Below are 20,000 nucleotides of genomic sequence, written 5' to 3'. Positions count from 1 at the left end.
AAACACAAGAAAACAAACCTATAAGCTCGTTGACACCGTTTATGAATCGCTCAACACGGAGACGTTATGAGATTGAACGAGTCCGAGGTGAAGAGAGAGCAGAGGCCGACGTCACAACAACCAATCACAACAGAGTGAGAGAGCTGGCCAATCAGAGCAGACTGGGCTTTATCAGGAGGGAGGGGGGTCTTAAAGAGACAGGAGCCAGGTGTTTGAGACAGAGGCTGAAAAGAGGAGCTGCAGCAACAGTCGGAGTGAAGTGATGTGTTTTGGAGCATTAAAACATTTTCCAGTAATAAAACTAAATAATATTATCAACATGAATATGAACAGAATATGTCCTGATTTGAGTTTTGAAAAAAAATTACCTTTGACCTTTGACCTCTGGAATAAAATCAGTCACACTGATTGTTTGTATAAATGTGTTTTGTAGTGTTAACAAGAATGGAACGGAGAAACCGAAAACATGCCTCCGACCACTGGGTGTCACCAGTGAGAGGACATAAAAACTCGATTGTAGGGTTTGTGTGTGTGTGTGTGTGTGTGTGTGTGTATGTGTGTGTGTGTGTGTGTGTGTGTGTACCTGGAACGTGCTGGTGTTGGTGTCGATGTCCCACAGAGCGAAGTCCGTCTCTCTGTCTCCGTTCTCGTCCAGGTGGACCAGTCCTGTTACACCTACGAGCACAAAGTCGAGCATGTTTTTACTCAGTCGCTGACATGTCACACATAAGAACTGCCCCCGCTTCACGGAGGGAAAACGGAAATAGCCATCAGAGGTTAATTACAGCCAATTAGCAGTTTGCGTGAATGTGAGGACGTATAGAGCCAGACGACTGATCACCATGGCAACAGAGCAGTTAGGGACCAGCAGAGAGGTCGTACATGACGACGTGAAGAAAACTGATCCGAATAAAAAACAGAACTATTGTTTTTAAAATCATTTTTACATAAACAATAAAATACACAATGACAAAAAGTAAAAATACAAATAACTAAAAACATGAAAAATGAAAATCTTTCACTCGACTGTGAGAATAATTTAAATTACTGTCAAACCATCGAATGAGTTTTATAACCTCCCACCTAAGTGTGTGTGTGTTATGTCTTTATGGCAGAGGGAGTGCTGAGAGCTTATCTCACACACACACACACACACACACACACACAGTGTGTGTGTTTGTTTTATTTGTTCCTGGTAAGAGAGGCAGAGCTTTCCAGGAATGAGTGTGTTTGTCTATGTTGCTGTGTGTGTGTGTGTGTGTGTGTGTGTGTGTGTGTGTGTCATTCTTTAAAATATGATATTTGAAAAATGATGAAAAAATAAAGGTGTGAACACAGAAATCTGAATCTGTGTAAAAGTCAAATATGAATCTCAAGTTTGTCTTTAGGGAATTTCTTCATATTTTGACCAGTTGTCACTCAAAGATGAACCGATTCGATTTCAGAGGTCAAAGGTCACAGTGACCTCATATGAGTTCATGTATGTCTGACACTTTACTGGTTGGTAGAGGGATACAACTGCAAGAGGTCATTTTATTTCCACTTATTTGAAATCAAAATTCATTTTATCTAATGAAATGAAGATTTCAGCCGCGTGTCTGTGGAAGATTCATTTCACCGTCTCCGTCTGAACCTGTGACGCTGTGCCACTCAGGAAAAGATCCTCATTTATGCGTATTAATATTTAAAAGAGGGTAAGAGGCCACAGTATTATATATATACAAAGAGAGAGAATGAGTGTGTGTGAAGGAGAAGGAATGAATGAGTAGGAGAGAGAGAGACGGGGGGGGCAGAGTAATACGATTTCATCTGAGATAATATCCGTGACGAATCGGACATGGGCAGTGGGAGAGAGGCTGAAAACCCACGAGCAGCAGCAGCGAGAGGCAGATCAGATTACAGCTTCCTCTGGCTGACGTTTCCGCTCCATTAACTAATGGACAGACGCCGTGTCACCACAGATCTGTTGTTTCAGCAGCTTCTGCGCTGCTCAGATCTGAACGTGCAGACAAAGTCCTGAGGGGACAAACGACAGCATCCGTCCTGTGACGGCGACGGTGAATTATGATCCTTGTCTTTAGAAGCAAAGGAGCGAGCGTGACGTCGTGAGAGGCCGGACTCTGAAAGCTGCTGCTCCTGTGTACGACACATTCACACACTGGTTTCACACCGAGCCCCAACGCTTCACTTCTTAACGCAAACTAAACCTAGCTTCATTTATTGCACCTTCCTAAAACGCAGTGTTTCAAAGTGCTTACATGAACAGATATTAATGAACATCACTCAGCAGAGCTCGTACCCCCACCAACCTTCATTAATATCAGTTCTCTATAAATATTCAACGTCAGATTGTTTTCATCATTTTAGCCGTTGTTTAGCAGCAAACGTCCAGGGAGAGAAGTGAGAGTCGACCACTTTGATCCAGACTCAAATATCTTTCTGTCATTAAGGTTCATTAAAACATGGATTCTGTCCAGAAGCTTTCGGACCTGAACTTACTGAAACCTCATCAACACGTCCACTCGCTCACTGGGAAGCTTCCAGACATTTTACTAGGAGGCTGCAGGAAAAGTTCCAGAAAATGTCCAGAGACACGGACTCAGAGTTGTGTGTTCTCACATACAGGACCTCCAGAACATGTGAGGAACATGTGAGGAACATGTGAGGAACATGTGAGGAACATGTGAGGAACCCGTCAGGGCATAAGTCCTAACGTGTTCCTGTTGTTGTGAACGAGTCGGACCCGACAACCTGCTGCTTCACAAACACTGACTCCATATCTACGTCTGATAAACAGTTTAATTATTAAACCTGAACAGTCGTATTTTCCACTTAACTTCAGTACAAACTGACTCACCAAACTGCTCCACAGCGCCCCTAGTGGTGAACCGTTTCAGCCTTCATTTATCTATTGAGTGTGATTAATTCATTTATTCTTAAAGAGCAAACAGCGACTCCACATTATTCACTGAGCAAACAGAACTGAAGTCTCTAACAAACACAACGGCTACAGGTGGTCTTTCTCCTCCTGACGGCTGGAACCCGTTGCCTGGTAACCAGTGTCACCAGGCTCCTCCTGGCCGTGGGTTATAAATCACAGGTTAGAGGAAACTGACAAACCTCATTATAACGTCTGTGCTCTTTAATCACACATCAACACAGAGCAGCAGCAGGAGGCACGGACACAGAACCTCATGTAAGAGCTGCAGTGTGTGTTCCAGGTCCTGTTGTGGGGACATGAATCTGTCACAGTCACATTATGGGGAGAAGATCAGATCAATGAAGAGAGGCAGTCAGATTTAAAATCAAGCTGAGACGTCATGAGTGACAGCTGAGACTGACTCACGATTGGTCCAGAGCCTGTAGGGCCGGTGTTCATATGGAGTCAGTGTTAGAATTTCATGTTTCCTGAGACCTGAAATCTCATGTTTAATGTAATATTGGACGTAAGCAGGTCTTCAGTTATGGTCTGTATCTGATATACAGATCAGCTACAGGGAAAACCCTGTGTTTACAGGTCAGCTGCCACCAGAGGGCGCTGCGTGTAGCCTCAGCTCTGGCTGACTGATGCTAACAGACAGTGTACTGACGGAGGAGCACAGGGCGGAGGACCAACCAGGACGAGAGCCGCAGCTGGAAGGTGCGACGAAGCTCTGGTTTCACAAGATTAGATCTCCAGGCTATTTTAGGGGTCTCCTTCGCCACCTCACAGGGGCTTCTGACAACGAGAGGAGGAGGGTGGAGGATCAGATCTCGTTCAATAACCAGAAGAGACGGATCAGAGGAGACTGTAAGAAAAGGTTAAAGTCCGGGTGGTGAGAACGTTGGTGTGATTGAGTGACAGAAGTGAGACAAAGACAAGATGGAAGAGCAGGAGATGAAATGACAGGAGAGAGAAACACATTCATGAATCCTGTGTCACATGATTCAGGCTCCGACAGAAAGTGGAAAATCATCAGCCTGAGAAATCCATCGTTCGATTCTCAACCACAGTCCGACTGTGAGCGGATGATTTAACGACCCTGACACAGTTCAGTTTGAGTTCAGAGTTTACAGCCTGATAAACTGTGCACAGGGTTTATTACTGTTCACATTATGACATGTGAACTTTTTACAACAACCATTCATCAACTGAACAGACGAGGAGACTTTTTACTAGTGTCAGTATTTAGTTTACACTACGAGTCACATTCATGCACACAGTCATTCAGCGCTTCTCTATTACAGCTACAGTTTGAGTCGGACTTGTGATTGGTCGAGGGGCGGGACGTTGCTCCAGCAGCTCCATCTCCCGATCGCTGCTAGACTCCGCCTCCAAATGTGCAAAATGGTGGCATTCGTATCCAAGGTATTTTAGTTTAGTTTCTGGATATCAGGAGGAAGTGGAGATGCTTTTGTCTCTTTCTACGAGGATCGTTATCACAACCTCCTCCACTGTCGACATGTTTGTTGTTGTTTACTGAGGAGTTGTTCTGAACGTATGGAGTCGTACAATAAAGCATCATCATCCTGTCCTCTGGGGACCATGAATAAAATCTTTGTTGGCGGACAACAGGGAGGGAACATCTGAAAAACACAAGCATTGTTTTCCTCCAGCTCTCGACGAGGTCACAGAAGGCGATGACAGCAGAGACGTTAATGGAGGATGGATGCAAGGAAAAACAAAGAGGTGGGGGGGGGAGACAGAAAGGACAGAAAGAGCCAAACAAATAACCTGCGTGAAGACATCTGACCCCAGAGTACAACCCTGATGACCTCTGAGCCAGCAGCCCTTCAAAATAAATCCCCGTCTCGACTCCAGCGCAGAGCAAACAGCTCAACCTGGAGAGAAACCTCCAGAAACAAACATGGAGGAGACAGAAAGACTCCGAGGCCGGTCCGTCCAAGCAGCAGCGCTGCAGCTTGGACGGACCGGGTCATTGGCTGAGGTCTCGGACAAACGAGTCCGACCTGACGGAGGATGACCGACGAGGGAGCGAGCACACGGAGCCTCTCTGCTCCATCTGCTGTGTGGTTTGTGTGTTTTGGAGAAATGACAGCAGAGGAAGTCGGTGGAGTTTCGTGTCATTCGTCAAATGAATCCGAGGCTGAACTCAACTCTGACGCTCGTTCATTCCCACAAAAACAACTGCTCTCCAACCAGAACCGTCACCGGAGCACCAACCGAAAACAACCTGAAGATTCAACCAGATAAATGGTTTTCATCAGCTCAAACACGACATTTAATCAAGATCAATCCGGTCATATCCACGACGGTCAGAAGAAATGGGACATTTCTTGCTCCTGAGTGAAGGTTGTGGTTTTAAACTCGTCTTCACGAGCAGAGAATCACAAACAAACATTTAAATCTGATATTTACTGTTTGACGACGCTAAACACGTCGGAAACCGTCTGCGTTGTGAACATTATTGTTCACGTACTTGCTTAGATACTATACGTGTTACTGCAAGATTCCAGTAGAGGGCACATCACAGAACCTTCTACTATCTTTGACTCTTTCTGCCACTTCTGGATTTGTGCAGAAAGCATTAACAGAGATGGTGACGACACATTAAACACGTGGACTCCTGGTCAACAGCTCGTCTTCAGAACTCACTGTTCTCATTCTGAGGACGTGTTCAGTCCACAGAGCGGACGCAGGATACGCACAGCAGCCATCTTGTGTACGCGTCATTAACCAGTATATTCTGACCCTTGAACTTTCTCACTGTGCTTGCACAACACTTTATTGATATACTTGTTTTGATAAAGTTATATTGCAACAATTATTGATGTGGTTTTATTGCCCCAAGGATCAAAGTTTCTTTCTTTCTTCTCGGTTCAGTTAAGATGATAATAAAAATATTAATCGGTCACTTTAAGTACAGACCATAAACCTTCTGCAGGTGGTTGATTCATATTTATTAATTTCTTTCAGGAATATTTCAGTCCTGGTTAATTGATCAACACCATCGGGGTCACAGAGGTTAAACAATAATGGTTTTATGGCCGATGTTTTCTTATTGATTTTCCACGCGTCTTATCTTTTTGTCACAGTTTTATATATAACCTATATTTATATATGTACCTGTAAGTGCTCAAACTCTTTCTCGTCTAATCTCAACACATTCTGAAAATGAAACCCTAAACTACATGTTGATAAACTAAATTCATTACTTTGTCATCTCCGTCATGTGCTCAGCTCTGATTGGCTGAGAATGGAACCCACACACTGACCCCAGGCCAGAGGAAAGTGAACACCTCGCTCTCGTGGGATTATGTCGCTGTGATTGTTCAGCTTCCTGTTCTCAGACGGAGCCACGTGTCTCCCACCTGCACCTTATTAATACACAAAGTGGAAACGATTCCTGTGACATCTCCTCCTGCTGAAAACGGAAATGAGCTTCCAGAGAAACCAGCGAAACCAGAGAAACCAGAGAAACCAGAGAAACCAGCGAGCCGAGCCGTCCGAGGAGGTCGAGCGCTGGCATTCGCTTTCCCTCTGCGTTTCCTCTCCAGGATCCAGAGGAGAAGCAGAGAGGAAACATCTGCTTCTCCCCCAAAAGGAAAGAACAAACCGAACCGATGATCTTTTCCAGTCTCACTTATTCATATCAGCAGGTTTTGTTCTTTATAATCGTTCTGGAGGTAAAGTGTTGATATTGAATCGTTTTGCTGCCCGACAGCAAAGTTTCCTCCAAAAACAATTTACCCTCAGCTCATTGATATTCAGACATGACGCTGTGAGCCACGGTTTGAAATAAGAGTAACACCAGTTACCAGCTCGTTATACTGTAGAACACGATGATGTCACAGTCAAGCTGACCTTCAATATAAATGTGTAAATGCTTGACTTACACATAAACATTTTGTGAGTTTACAGTGACATTGACATTTAACATCGACCTGTGTGTGTGTAAGTAAAATAATTAATCAGATTCTGGCAGTGGCGGGAGATTTTCTGAGTTCTTGGCAGATGTGATGAGAAGTTTCAGCAGAATCAGCTGTTCTGCCTGAAAGATGAAACCAGATCCAACTTCAATCCAGCACAACTGTCCAAAGATCAGTTTGACTTTAAAACATAAACACGATGAGTCTGTTCTCATCTTGTACAATAAATGATATTTTCCTTCACCACATCTCGCTCCGACAGAACGTCCTGAATGTTTTACTTTTATACTTTGATAAGTTAGTCGAGCAGAGGAACTTCACTCTGTGAGAATCTGAGGTGAGGACGTCGCAGCAGCAGACGGACCAAACAACTCATTCTATCTCGTGCTTTTATTGTGAAAGAGCAGGCAGAAATAACTGAGGTATGTTATTTTGTAGTAAAAGGGTTAGCGTTTTTTAAAGAGTGAAAGAATGGTTTCTAAGGTGGAGGAGCTGACATCATTTGGTTTGTGTTTCCTGAATCGCAGCGATGACGGATGACGCTTTGATCCAGCTCCGCTTTGTTCTCTGCGTCTTCAGCGATTCCTCCGACAGCAGACGAGGGTTTCTGGTGCAGGTCAGTAAAGATAAAAGCGATTCCGCAATGATGAAAGATTATTAATCACCAACTTCTGAAAAAAACATCTGCAGCATGGAAAAGATCTTTTTCTCCTGAGGAATCAGCCAAGAAACTTCAGACTGAGGAAAACTGAATAAAACTAAAGAAAACTGAGGAAAACTCATGAAAACTAATGAAAACTTGTGTAAATACACAATTTATTATTTTATCTGCTGATAAGGTGAATGTCTGCGGTGGATGATTCCAACTTTTTACAACGTGCCTGCATGAATGTGAGGGAGGAGCCTGTGAAGGAGCAGCGAGGGGAGGGGCATGTGTTTTCAGAATCACTGACTCCACCTGTGAGTCACTCGGGGTTAATCAGCGTCTGTGGTTCTAACGGGTTTTGATTTGCCCAGCTGATATCAGAACTCACTGTACATTCTTGAAGCGTTGCAAAGAAAACTGGCATCAGCCGAGGCTGCTGCCGATATGAGCTCCATGATAAGCTCTGCAGAGCGAAATGTGGATTTCAAGAAGAAAACTTTTGAATTATCACTGAACACATCAGCTGGAATCAGCTGCTCACATTTGTTTGCCTGCATCACTTTCACAGTGAATCAATTCTATTCTATCTGTATAGTTCCATCATAATATACAGGATCTCAAGGCTCTGTACGTAGATCCAGATGTTCAGGCTCTAATCACCATCCTGTAGATGTTGGCCTCTTCAACCAGAGCAGTTTCACTCACACACATTTAGTCCAGACTCTTATTAAGTCACTGTGACCTTTGACCCCTGAAATCGAATCAGTTCAGCTTTGAGTCCAAGTGACGACTGATCGAAGCTTTTTAAGAAACAGTCTAATGAAGCCGAGAGGATCATCTTCAAACAACAGGTCCAACAACCAGCGATTCTCCTTCCAGTGATTGGTCAACAGGATCCTGGGTCAGGTGTCACAGCAGCCTCCCATCAGCCAGTCGTGTAATTACTGACACAGTCGAACATGGTTATCAAAGAAACATATAACCTCATTTATCTAGAACCACGATATAAAAGAATGTCCTGGAGAAGCAGCAGGACATTGTCCAGGTCAGAGTCCTTCACCATACTTTTGTCCATTTAGCGTATTCGTATTCTTTTTTTTTTTTCCAGGTATATTTTTTAAATTAACTTCCAGAAATATCCTTTGATCATGTTCTGGTGCGCCACCTACTGGCTGAGAACAGAATGCCTGCAGCCTGACTGACCCGTCGCTGTCGATCATCCTATTTTCATGTGACGTAGAAATTGAGACACGTCGTCGTCGCTCTGCTGAAAACACGTCTATGCACCATCTTAGCATCTCTAGAGATTTACATGGAGAACAGGAGAGGTGATCGTGACCCCCCCCCACCTCTGTGATGATGAATCACAATGACAGTGAACTGACCGTGGTACGTTCGATTCCACATCCTCTTGGTGACGACTGTCCCCGGAGGACGACCGCCGGACGCAGACAAGCTCTCGTTCAGAGCGCGAGTGTAGAGCATCAGGCCGTCGTAGAAACCTCCAGCGATGATGTTCATCTACAAACAGGAGCAAAGAGGAGACTGCGTTCGATCGGTTTCTCTAGTTTCTCCTTCTTTGCTCTCACGATCACTTTGGTTGGTTTTCTCTCTCGTTCCCTGTGAAGAGTTTGACATGAGGATGTTCGTCCACAGGTGAAAAACATCTGGAGTGTGGGAACCACTTCCTGTCACAGCAGCTCAGGGAGGAGGTCTGTGATCTGAACCAAGCTTCATGGATCATTACTACAAACACAGTGCTGAGATCTACAAGATGTCTACTCACATCTATTAGTGACAATACCTCCATTACTACACCTCACGTCATTACTGCCCCTTCAGGGTCAGAGTGTGTGTGTGTGTGTGTCACTGGTTTAACTACATTAACATCCATCTGCTGCTGATTAACTGAATTCACAGAGCTGCCAGACAACCTACACACACACACACACACACACACACACACACACACACACACACACACACACACACACACACACACACACACACACACACACACACACACACACACACACACACACACACACACACACACACACACACGATTGGTGAACTCTGATTCTGAAAACATTGAACTATTCAGTTCATGCATCATTAAAAGTAAAGTAACTGTTTGATTGAATGAGTTGATGATGTGATGTGGACAGAACACGGATCGGATCTGGACCAGAGATCGTGATGATGGACTATCATCACAACACGACTTCTGGATACACAACTTGTCTCCTCACATCTTCTACCATCAGGAAGTCCTCAGTTCCTCTGCTCCTTCATCTCCATCACACATTGTGTAGAAACACTTGAAACATGAAGTTACAAACTGGTTCTTCTCAGGTAGTGAATCCTGTTGTTGTGTTGATGTGTTGTTGTGTTGATGTGTTCAGTTCCATCAGCGTCTGTTGGACTTGTGTCCTGGGAGAGGATCCTCACATGGGACTGAGCTTTATTCACTGATCACTAAGTTTCTATTTGACTCTTGTTGAGTGAAGATCAGAGGAAGTTGATCCTTGTTAACATCTGTGAGACAAACTGGGATTGATTGATTTGATAATAATTTAATATGTTGTTAATAATGATTTAATATGTATTTTAAGTAATTTTGTATTTGTAAAGTGTAAAGACATCCGTCCATCTGTACATCGGCTGGCTCTGTGTGTGATATGTCACCATGGCAACAGATGAAGTGACGGGATAACATCAGGACTAAATGAGCTTCTTCAGATCGAAGCGTTTGACTCTGATAATCACACATTTGCATAATAATGTCCTTTTTTTTATCTGCACGTTGTTGACACACGTCGACATCATCAGTTGATTTAAGTCTAACAACCCGGTTTCCTCTGTTTTTCTTCAAATCGTCTCCGTCCACCAGCAGCGAGGACGGGGACGTTTGTCCACATGGAGAAGGATCCAGATTCATCTGAACTGTGACAATGATATATTCCCTTCAGGAGAAAACAGAAGAAAGTATTTTATGACTCCACGTGTATTTTAAATGGACTCACCAGCGTGTCCTCGATGGTGTAGTTAAACATCTGGATGGCGTCGGTCTTCAGGTTGTGGACGAACTCTCTGTACTCTGGATTCTGAGGCTCTCGATACGTCAGGATCTTCACACTCTGAAACCAGGAAGAGGATGAATTTATAGTAACATACAACAATTACAACATTTGTAAATGTTTTTATTTACACACGCACACACACACACACACACACACATTATATATATATCTTTTTTACACATATACAAACATATATGAGTATTTATGAACAGAAGAAAACCCTGAAGCTCCACTGTACCAAAGTCATAAAAGTTGGAAGGTGACAAACTGAACCTGTGTGAGCGTAAAGTCCTTAAAGAGACAGGAGCTCAAACCAGGTGTTTGAGACAGAGGCTGAAGAGAGGAGCTGCAGCGATGGACAGTCTGAACAATACAGCATGAGACATTTAGTCATAACACTAATTAAACTTATACACATGAAGACAGATTACGTCTCTTTTAAAGCTACAGATTTCATATGGAGATCTCTTGGAGGGGGAGGGGCTTAAATATTTTGATTCATGAACTGTTATATACAGTCGCTGATCATCTTTATATACAGTCACTGATCATCTTTATATACAGTCACTGATCATCTTTATATACAGTCGCTGATCATCTTTATATACAGTCGCTGATCATCTTTATATACAGTCACTGATCATCTTTATATACAGTCACTGATCATCTTTATATACAGTCACTGATCATCTTTATATACAGTCACTGATCATCTTTATATACAGTCACTGATCATCTTTATATACAGTCGCTGATCATCTTTATATACAGTCACTGATCATCTTTATATACAGTCACTGATCATCTTTATATACAGTCACTGATCATCTTTATATACAGTCACTGAAAGTAAGCGCTGTACCTGAAAAGCCTCCTTGGCGATGGCGTCGTCTTCGTCTCCGCGGGCCCACGGTTGTCTGTGCTTCAAACTGTCTCCGAACACGTCGATGTAGAAGAAGACGTACTGCTCGTGGGGGAGGTCTGCACGACGGAACTGGACCATCAGCTTCCTGAAGACATCGGGCGAGCAGCAGACGAACATCACTGTGAGAGGAGAGACGCTGTGTCAGGGCTCCAGCTGTTAACAAAGCTGAAGGGGGGGATACTCTGAAATATTCTGAAAACCGAAGCTAATGCAGAAGTGCCTGAAGCACTTTGACCAGCAGGGGGCGACTCCTCTGGTAGTTTCTATAGAAGTCTCTAGAAAGTGACTTCTCACTTTATAACGTCAGTAAACATTCAGGAGTTTCTGTCTCAGTCTCTAGTTTCACGTCTTCTTCAAACAGCTGATGTTCATTTAGTGAATTATGATCATTTAGAGTCAAACAGACCATAAAGCACCGGATGTGTTGGGGGGGGGGATACCACAGAGTGATTGACAGCTACTACTGTCCAATTGAGGCAGGTGGCAGGTGTAGGTGGGCGTGTCTTCCAGCTATCAGTCAGGCTCCACCCCCCACTCCTCCAAATATGGTTACTGAAGCTTTAAACAACCAAGATGGCGCAGAATGTGAAACTGAGGCTTCAGATCAGCAGCTGCCGAACCAACAGGTGTCGATACTGACTCAGATCAGCAGGACGTCAAAATGTTGTTTCTACTTTACAATCGAGCTCAGATCCAAATCTCAACATCCAATCAGGAGCTAATGTTTTTGAGTTCTCAGTTTGTTGCTGATCAACAGAGCGACGAGAAGAGAGAACGCCAGTCGGAGACGAGCTCGGTCCAGAGTGACTCAGACGCTGGTGAGATGAGCTCCGACCTCCTCACCTCCTCCAGCTCCTCCACCTCCTCCACCTCCTCCAGCTCCTCCAGCTCCTCCACCTCCTCCACCTCCTCCAGCTCCTCCAGCTCCTCCAGCTCCTCCACCTCCTCCAGCTCCTCCTCCTCCACCTCCTCCAGCTCCTCGTCAAAGACGACGGAGGATGAGGAGAAATCATCGAGACTCTGCAGTGGCCGACAAAATCAATATGTTATTGATGGAGTTATTGATCAGCAGAAAGACGCCAGGAGGTCACACCCACTCTGTATCTGATACGATTTTTACATTTTTCAAATTCACCTTTGTAAAACAAGAGTTGATACTTTGTTCTTGTGATGAAGAGACTTGAGTCTTAAAAATACACGAGTGAATTTATCAATAATTATTGGAATTCAGATTAAATATTTTTTTTTAAACGCAGTTTTCAAAAAGATGTGATTTTGTCATTTCAATATCCAGAACAATCCAAAAATAATTGTACAAATGTAGGTTTTAAAAGGCAATAAAATGAGAAAAGTGTCGTTGAAAAGCAAACAAAAAAAATTAATTAGTAATAAATTAGTCTTTGGCGAGATCAGGATTAATTTTCAACCTCTGATTCTGAACTTTTTACAACCTGATGTTTTCTTTACATTTCTGATGCCTTCTGTAATATTTAGAAAAAGTGTTGTGGCGTCCACAGTTTCTCTGCTTCCTCTCGGACCTGATCTCGGTGTCGGAGCCTCAGGAAGTCTCCGGAGGCGTGAGGACATTCCTCCGGCCGACCCCGTCCCACAGCCTCTATTGTTCCACACTTTAATAACCTCTGAGCAGGAAGTGAACGTGAAACCACAGCAGCCACACGGGGCTGAAAGCTTCTTCGATTGATACGAGCTAAAAAAACTCAGCTAAAAACTCTCTGCTGCCACAGAGAAGAAGATCCTGAACTAAAAATACTCAGAACCCTCTTACTCAATTCATGTTTTATACACGCACGCACGCACACGCACTTTAGTTCATGAGGTTAAAGGTCCTCTTCAGGGAAATGAATAATTTAGTTTCCTCCTTCAGGGACACGTCCTCCGTTTGGATCCGTCTGTCCAACATGTCCCAGGATTCATTGTGCATCACTGACAAAGAGATGATGGCGGCAGCGAGCAACAAGAGCAAAACGTTCGATGCCAACGTTTTTAAATGTATCACGCTTCATCTCAACCAAACAACTAACGATACACACGCTAAAAAAAAGAAAGTGCATCAAAAATATTATTTAAAGTTGTCGGTGCAAAGCAAATTCACAGAGAGGCTATAAAACCTCATTCATTAGTTCATTCATTCATTCGAAGCTGTAAATACATTGAACAGCGGTTTGAGGCGGACAGAGACGAAGAATTAACGACTTGACTGATAATGATCTGAGAGCAGAAGATACAACTTTCTGTCGCTGCAGACGGTTTCTCTTGCTTCTCTTTGTTATTGATGCGTCAGGTCGACTGTGTTTCACAGGTCAGAGTTCAAACAGTCAACACCAGGAAGAGCAGAGAAGATGTTCTACAGGAGGAACCTGGAACACACAGCCCAGCCCCCGACCTCTGACCCCTGCACACTTCCTGACTCCAGATGAGAGACGACCCACTTCCGCTTCCAGTGAGTCGTCTCCGGTCTGAACAGGACGAACCAGCAGCAGCACCTGGAGCCTGAACACTGATCATGTGACGTGAGTCTGATCATTAATATCAGATGAACCAGTCGCTCTCTGCAGCTGCTCGGATCCGATCACGTCTCCGGATCCAGGATTTCATTTTCTCTTTCTTGAACATTGTGAGATTTTTTCAGCAAGAATAATTCAGGAACCTTGATGAAAAGTTTCGGGGGCTGATATTTTTGAGTTTGTGCAATTTGGTGAGGATCCAAATAAAGATGTGGATCAAGTGAATGTGGAGGAGACGTCACAAGGAGGCTTGAACTCCTTTCATGGTTACTCCCACCACCAGAGCTGCTTTCAGAGATGCAGTGAAGTCCAGGGATCCTCCACAGTTTCTCCAGAGTTTGGCTCCCGAACATGAAGTCTGCAGAAACGTCCTGAGTCCCAGTGAGCTGCTTCCACAGACGACCTCTGGCCTGTTTCTCTGCGTTTCTTATTACAGGCAGGTTTATGACAGCAGGCAGATCAATACCCTGCCGGGTTGTTTTTAAATCGCCAACAGCAGCTCGACCGAATGAGTGTGAACCTCAGCGATGTGCACGCTTCACACCACAGGAGAAGTAGAAGCCAGGAGGAGACTGGTTCAGAGAACAGCTGGTGGACATGGTGGAGCGTTTAGCAGCTGAAGACGTTTCCCTCAGGAGGTGGAGAGCAAACACATTAAAGAGAGAAAACACAACAATCATCATCGTGGTTCCGTCACTGCTTCTTATCAAGTTTTTCACTTTAACGTCAAACCTGTGTTGGGCCCACTCTGCTCCACGAGCCAAATAAAGACATGAGCAGGGTTGTTTAACTCGAGCGGAGCCACTGGAGATTCAACATGGCCGACGCTGCAGGTGTCGTTATGCAGATTCATCACATTCTTTTCCTTTATTTGGTCAAGTTATGAACCGTAAACGCAGCAGCCTGAACTCTGCACTGAATCCTGTCTGAGAGCAGCGTGTCACCACCGACACTTTCTTTGGGTTTGTAATAATCCTACAATAAATCCGTGCGAGCTGGGCCCCTGTGAGGGCCCCGGGGACGAGCTGCAGATAAAGAGAAGCAGATGAGGTTTGGACGGTTCCTCTTGCAGGTCGGTCAGAACTGAGAGCAGTTCATTCTGTCTCTTGCCTGCGGCTGAGCGTCCTCTTCAGAGGGGGCTAATGGGTCGAAGCTGGGGGGGGGGACGCTCAGAGTCCCAGAGGGGCCCCCTGCAGGGTGAGATCATATCACACACGTCTCCATGACTTCAGTTCATTCTGACGAGATTTAATTTAAGTTTAATCTTGAATTCACCTCCAGATCCTTTACATTGAGTTTGAACTGGTCAGAATGGTGATGAATTATAAGTCAGAATTAAACTGGACTTAAACACAGTAATAATTCAACTGAATTGTAAATATCTACCATAAGAAACACACACACGAATGGTATTTGAATCTTACTGGTAAAATGACTTTCAGACACATTTCTAATGAAGGACAAACAACGAAGCTCAAATTTGTTCCGACTCCAGAAAAGAGTCAGAAATCAGATTAAAAACAGGTTCAAACTTCAGTGTGTGTTCGGCTTCAGACGACGACACTGACTCGGACAGAATCATTTCCTCAGGCAGGTCGTTATCGAGCTTCAGGCCCCGAGTGCAAAACGCCACCTTCCCTTTAGTTTTCAACCTGGTCAGCGAGAATCTCTGAGGATCTAAAGGTTCGAGGAGTCAGAGTGAAAACTGTGTTTGAACCAGACGCGCTGAGGAGCTGGATCCACTCGTCCAACAAACCGAATCCACACAAACCAACAGATCCCACAGGGGCGACGCTTTTCCTCTGAGATTCCAGTGTATTAATCTTTAACTACAGCCAGATGGACGGGAACGGTGGCGAGGAAGAGGAAAAGAGCGGTGAGGCACGGCCATGTGGGTAGATTTGTTCAGGATGATCGGGCGCCTGCTTCGCCGCCACGGCGACGGACGGGAGATGACGCGGATGATATCACCCGCTCCGGTGGAGGGAGCCAGTAGCCGCAGGAGAACGCAGAGCGTGATGTTTGAGCTCCAATTAGGTTTCAACAATTCCATTGACACTCTGAGGCCAAGAGACGCTTCAGGGCCGGGACGACGGAGCGCCCACATTTAGCTCCAGCAGGGAGCCAGTCGACTTTTCTACTGCACAACTAACACTCTCTGAATTTTGTAAATATTATTTGTTATTTTCAGAATAATTTGAACCAATCGGAAGGTTTGAAGCCTTTTATTGTTTTAATGAAAACTTGAATGCAGTTTCACAGGATTTGACAAACTGACAACTTTCAGGATGTGAGCGTCCTCACACTGATCTACAGTCAGGACACGGCCCTGAGGAGATAAAGGTTTTCTATGTTTGGTTTGAATTAGTTATTGATGATATAAAAACAGGCTGAGACGTCATGATTGACAGCTGAGACTGACTCCTGATTGGTCGAGAGGCCCTTGATACGACGGCTCCGCTCCATGATCCCTACTGCTCAGAATTTCTTTGACTTTCCTTGAACACTATTATCATTATTATTTTTCTTTCTGAAACTTGTTCTGCTGCTGAAATCCTGAAAGTCGTCACTTGACCACAATATTTGATTGATGAGACACAAAGTAAAATTAGCCCGAGTGTGTTTGGCAGGAAATACCTACACATCTGATAGGTGCACTGTAGTTTCCATATAAGGTGGCAGCTTCCTGACCTCTGTTAATAAATGTCCTGTCGGGAGGTTTTATTTCTCTGTGGGAACCGGAGAGAGAAGTTTGTTTTTGCTCTGCACTGGTTTCCACACTGACACGCCTCCGCACACAGGAACAACCAGACTGAGGTGAATTTATGACTCTGATACCAAAACATCAGCACAGACACGACTCGGTTTCTTCACGAAGCCTCGTCCAGGAGAGCAGAGAACTGAGCAGATTCAGTTTGAATCAAAGTCAAATCGTCCTCGAAGGAAAAACTCCAGGATCTTTTATTGTAAATAAAGAATTTAACAGGAAACAGCTGCTGCATTAGAGCATTTCTAGTTCAGGAGTAAAATCCAAAGTGAAACACTATTTTTAATGGCTAATGAAGTTTTCCTTATAATAATTCATTCCTACAAGTGGATTCAAATGTTAAAAAGTTTCAGGATCAACAACTTTTAAACATGTTGTTGATCCGGATGATGAATTATCTCAGACCATCCATGACGTGTGCTTTTGTCTCTCAATAAAAATGGACACACACTCAGTGTAAATCTGCTGCATCATTCACGGCTGCACACGTTTCCACCGTGTCCTCGGGGCAGATCCGTTTACAGCGCCAAGCTGTCGTCTGGCCTGTGGACGCATCGATTGGGCTCGGATTTCTGCTGCTGCTGCGATGACGCCCTGCGGCAAAGATCAGGAGCTAATGTCCGGGTTAACGAGCGCCGCCGCCCGACTCGCTCCCAGAACGAGCGAGACACAAATCACACGGCAGCAACAGACGGAAACAGCGGCGAAGGACAGTTTGTGTAACATGTGAAGGGCTGTGGTCTGAAAAAACAAGAAAACAGTGTCTGTGTGTGTGTGTGTGTGTGTGTGTGTAGGTGTGTGTAGGTGTGTGTGTGTGTGTAGGTGTGTGTAGGTGTGTGTGTGTGTGTGATAAAAAGCTTACATCAGGACCTGATGAGATAAAGTTATTGTTATATCAGCATCAACAGCAAGTACATGAACATGATGCACACTAAAGTGAAGGGAAATCACATTGATCGCCCCCTGGTGTCTGGCTGCAGTACAGGTCATAAACCTCCTCCATGTTAGCAGAAGGGACATGGACAGAAGGGACATGGACAGCGTCGTCTCAGTGAATGTTTGTGTCCCTAAAGACTTTTCTCAGAAAATTGTGTTCACAAAAATGCAAAGTCTGATTGACCTTTGACCTTCGTCCACCAATATTAAAAAAATGGATAATATTTGTGTTAAATTTAAAGAAATTCCCTCGAAGCAGTTTTGAGGTATCACGTGTAAGACGCAAAAAGTAGAAGCGCTTCTGTGAGGTCACAACGACCATGACATTTGACCTTTGACCATCAAAATCCATTCAGTTCATCAAGTCCAGGTGATAGTCTGTTCCAGAGCTGAGTGCTGAAGTCAACTGAACCCTGTCGATTCATTTGATCTCAGCTCTCTCCAGCTGCTTCACACCTCCATGTTCATCTGTGATAAGAATCACAAGCTGCAGGTAAAACCTCCTGTTGCACTTTGACCACTCGTCACCGTTTCCTCCACCCGCTGCAGAAAGAAACTGAAGAACTCAACTCATAGAAAACCTGCAGCAACAAACCCAATAAGAAGAACTTTATAAAACAATTGAGCTCAGTTAACTTTCTGATCAGGAGGCCGAGATAAAGGACAACAACACAACATGAACCTGGAGGTTCTCAGAGAGCTCACACGTCCACCGAGGCCCAACAGTCGACTTATTAAACCTCAGTTCAATTCACCAGATCCAGAGTTTTACCAAAACACACACTCAGAAATATACTCCACAGTACTCCACAGTACTCCACAGTACTCCACAGTATCCAAACAAGTATTTTCACTCTGCAGACGAACAGAACCCTGGTTCAGTTCGATCCTGACCCAGAACACCTCTTCTGGTCTGAGGAACCTTTCACATGGACCGAACTAGACCAGACTAATTTAATAAAACACAATAGAATTGAGGAACAAATGAGAAGCAAAGAAAAATGTAAATTGAAACTTGAGTGGAAGTAGAAACCAAGTTTGAGACTCATTCCTCCACCAAGGGAGTGACCGGTTCCACCAGTGGAACTGAACTTTATGTTTAACTGGGCGACTGTGGTCGACTCACCTCGGCTGTCGTTCTGGATGTCGGAGAGGATATGGGCGTAGCTGATTGTTTGTTTTTTCTCGTCGAACACGCTGTCCACGAGGGTGATGTTCACGCTCTTCAGCTCCGAGTACAAACCCTCCACAGCGAAGTAACACGGCCGATCATCCACCTTGGTGTCGCTGAACATCAGCATCACGTGCTGCCGCCAACCAAAGTGCTCGCAGATCCGCAGGGCAAACTTCCCCAGCTTTTTGTGGGTGGGGCCTGTGTTGGTGATGGACGGGTAAACTCCATCGTAAAAGGCCACGGCCGGAGCGCCCGCTGTTACCATGGGAACACCCCAGTGGTTGGTGAAGAAACCAACAGGGGAGGCGGTGTAGGAACAGCCAGGTCCAATGAAAGCCCACGGGTCATGGGCAAATTTCAGGTCTACAGCCATGAGCGGGGCGATGGACTCGGAGCAGATGCCATTTTTGTCTTCGCTGTTCTTGAAGGTGTAGGTGAGGTGGTGGTCGGGGAGCAGGGAGGGGTCGGCGTTAACGGTTTTAATAGCCCGCTCCAGGGCCGGACCAATGCGAGGCCAAGCCCACGGGTATCCTGTGTTGCTCTGTGGTAAAATGATGGCCAACGTGATGTTTTGGTGCGCCCGGCGTTCATGGTGCCCTCGAGTTTGACGTCTCAAGCTGCGGTGACGAGACGATCGCCCGGTGACCGGTTTCAGGTCCAGCAGGACCAGCAGAACCAGCAGGAGGGTGGCACCCTCCTTCCAGCAGGTCATCCTCCGTCCCAGCAGGTATTCCACCTCCACCACAGCTGAATAATTTATCTCTGTGAACTGTGAACAGACACAAGGGCGACGTTAACAAAACAAGTCCTGCAAATTCAGCTGAAACTTCATCTTATTACTGATCTAATAAAGTCCCCGGGCGCTGAGACCTGCTTCAGCTCGTCATGGTTGAATTCACAGTATCAATTTGGTCCTCATCAGTCCTGAGGGGCCTTTGTTATTTAAGGAGTCGTGGGAGAAAAACTCCCCGACGCTGGAGAACGAGTTTCCTGCCGCCTCACACAGGTCACAGGGAGCGGATCACACCGAGTGTCATGTGTGTTTCCATCAGGTTCGGTCCGACCTCCAAGTCT

General features: G+C 44.9%; 1 protein-coding gene across 2 annotated transcripts in view; it reads right to left on the bottom strand.

Annotated features, from left to right (window-relative positions):
- The window catches only part of LOC118114294 (atrial natriuretic peptide receptor 1), a 29,115-nt gene that overhangs the window by 8,127 nt on the left and 988 nt on the right, over window positions 1-20,000 (bottom strand). For both annotated transcript variants that reach the window (XM_035164663.2, XM_047341044.1), the window contains exons 2-6: window positions 18,879-19,695; window positions 11,462-11,643; window positions 10,543-10,656; window positions 8,902-9,037; window positions 584-675 (exon numbers count right to left, since the gene is read on the bottom strand). In XM_035164663.2, the coding sequence (XP_035020554.1) occupies window positions 584-675; window positions 8,902-9,037; window positions 10,543-10,656; window positions 11,462-11,643; window positions 18,879-19,638 (1,284 nt within the window). In that variant the 5' untranslated portion in view covers window positions 19,639-19,695. The remainder of the gene's footprint in view (window positions 1-583; window positions 676-8,901; window positions 9,038-10,542; window positions 10,657-11,461; window positions 11,644-18,878; window positions 19,696-20,000) is intronic.

The sequence above is a fragment of the Hippoglossus stenolepis genome, chromosome 8 (genome assembly GCF_022539355.2).
Source record: "Hippoglossus stenolepis isolate QCI-W04-F060 chromosome 8, HSTE1.2, whole genome shotgun sequence".
Lineage (NCBI taxonomy): Eukaryota > Metazoa > Chordata > Actinopteri > Pleuronectiformes > Pleuronectidae > Hippoglossus > Hippoglossus stenolepis.
Note: the sequence above shows the minus strand (reverse complement) of the source record. Positions and strands in the feature narration are given on the sequence as shown.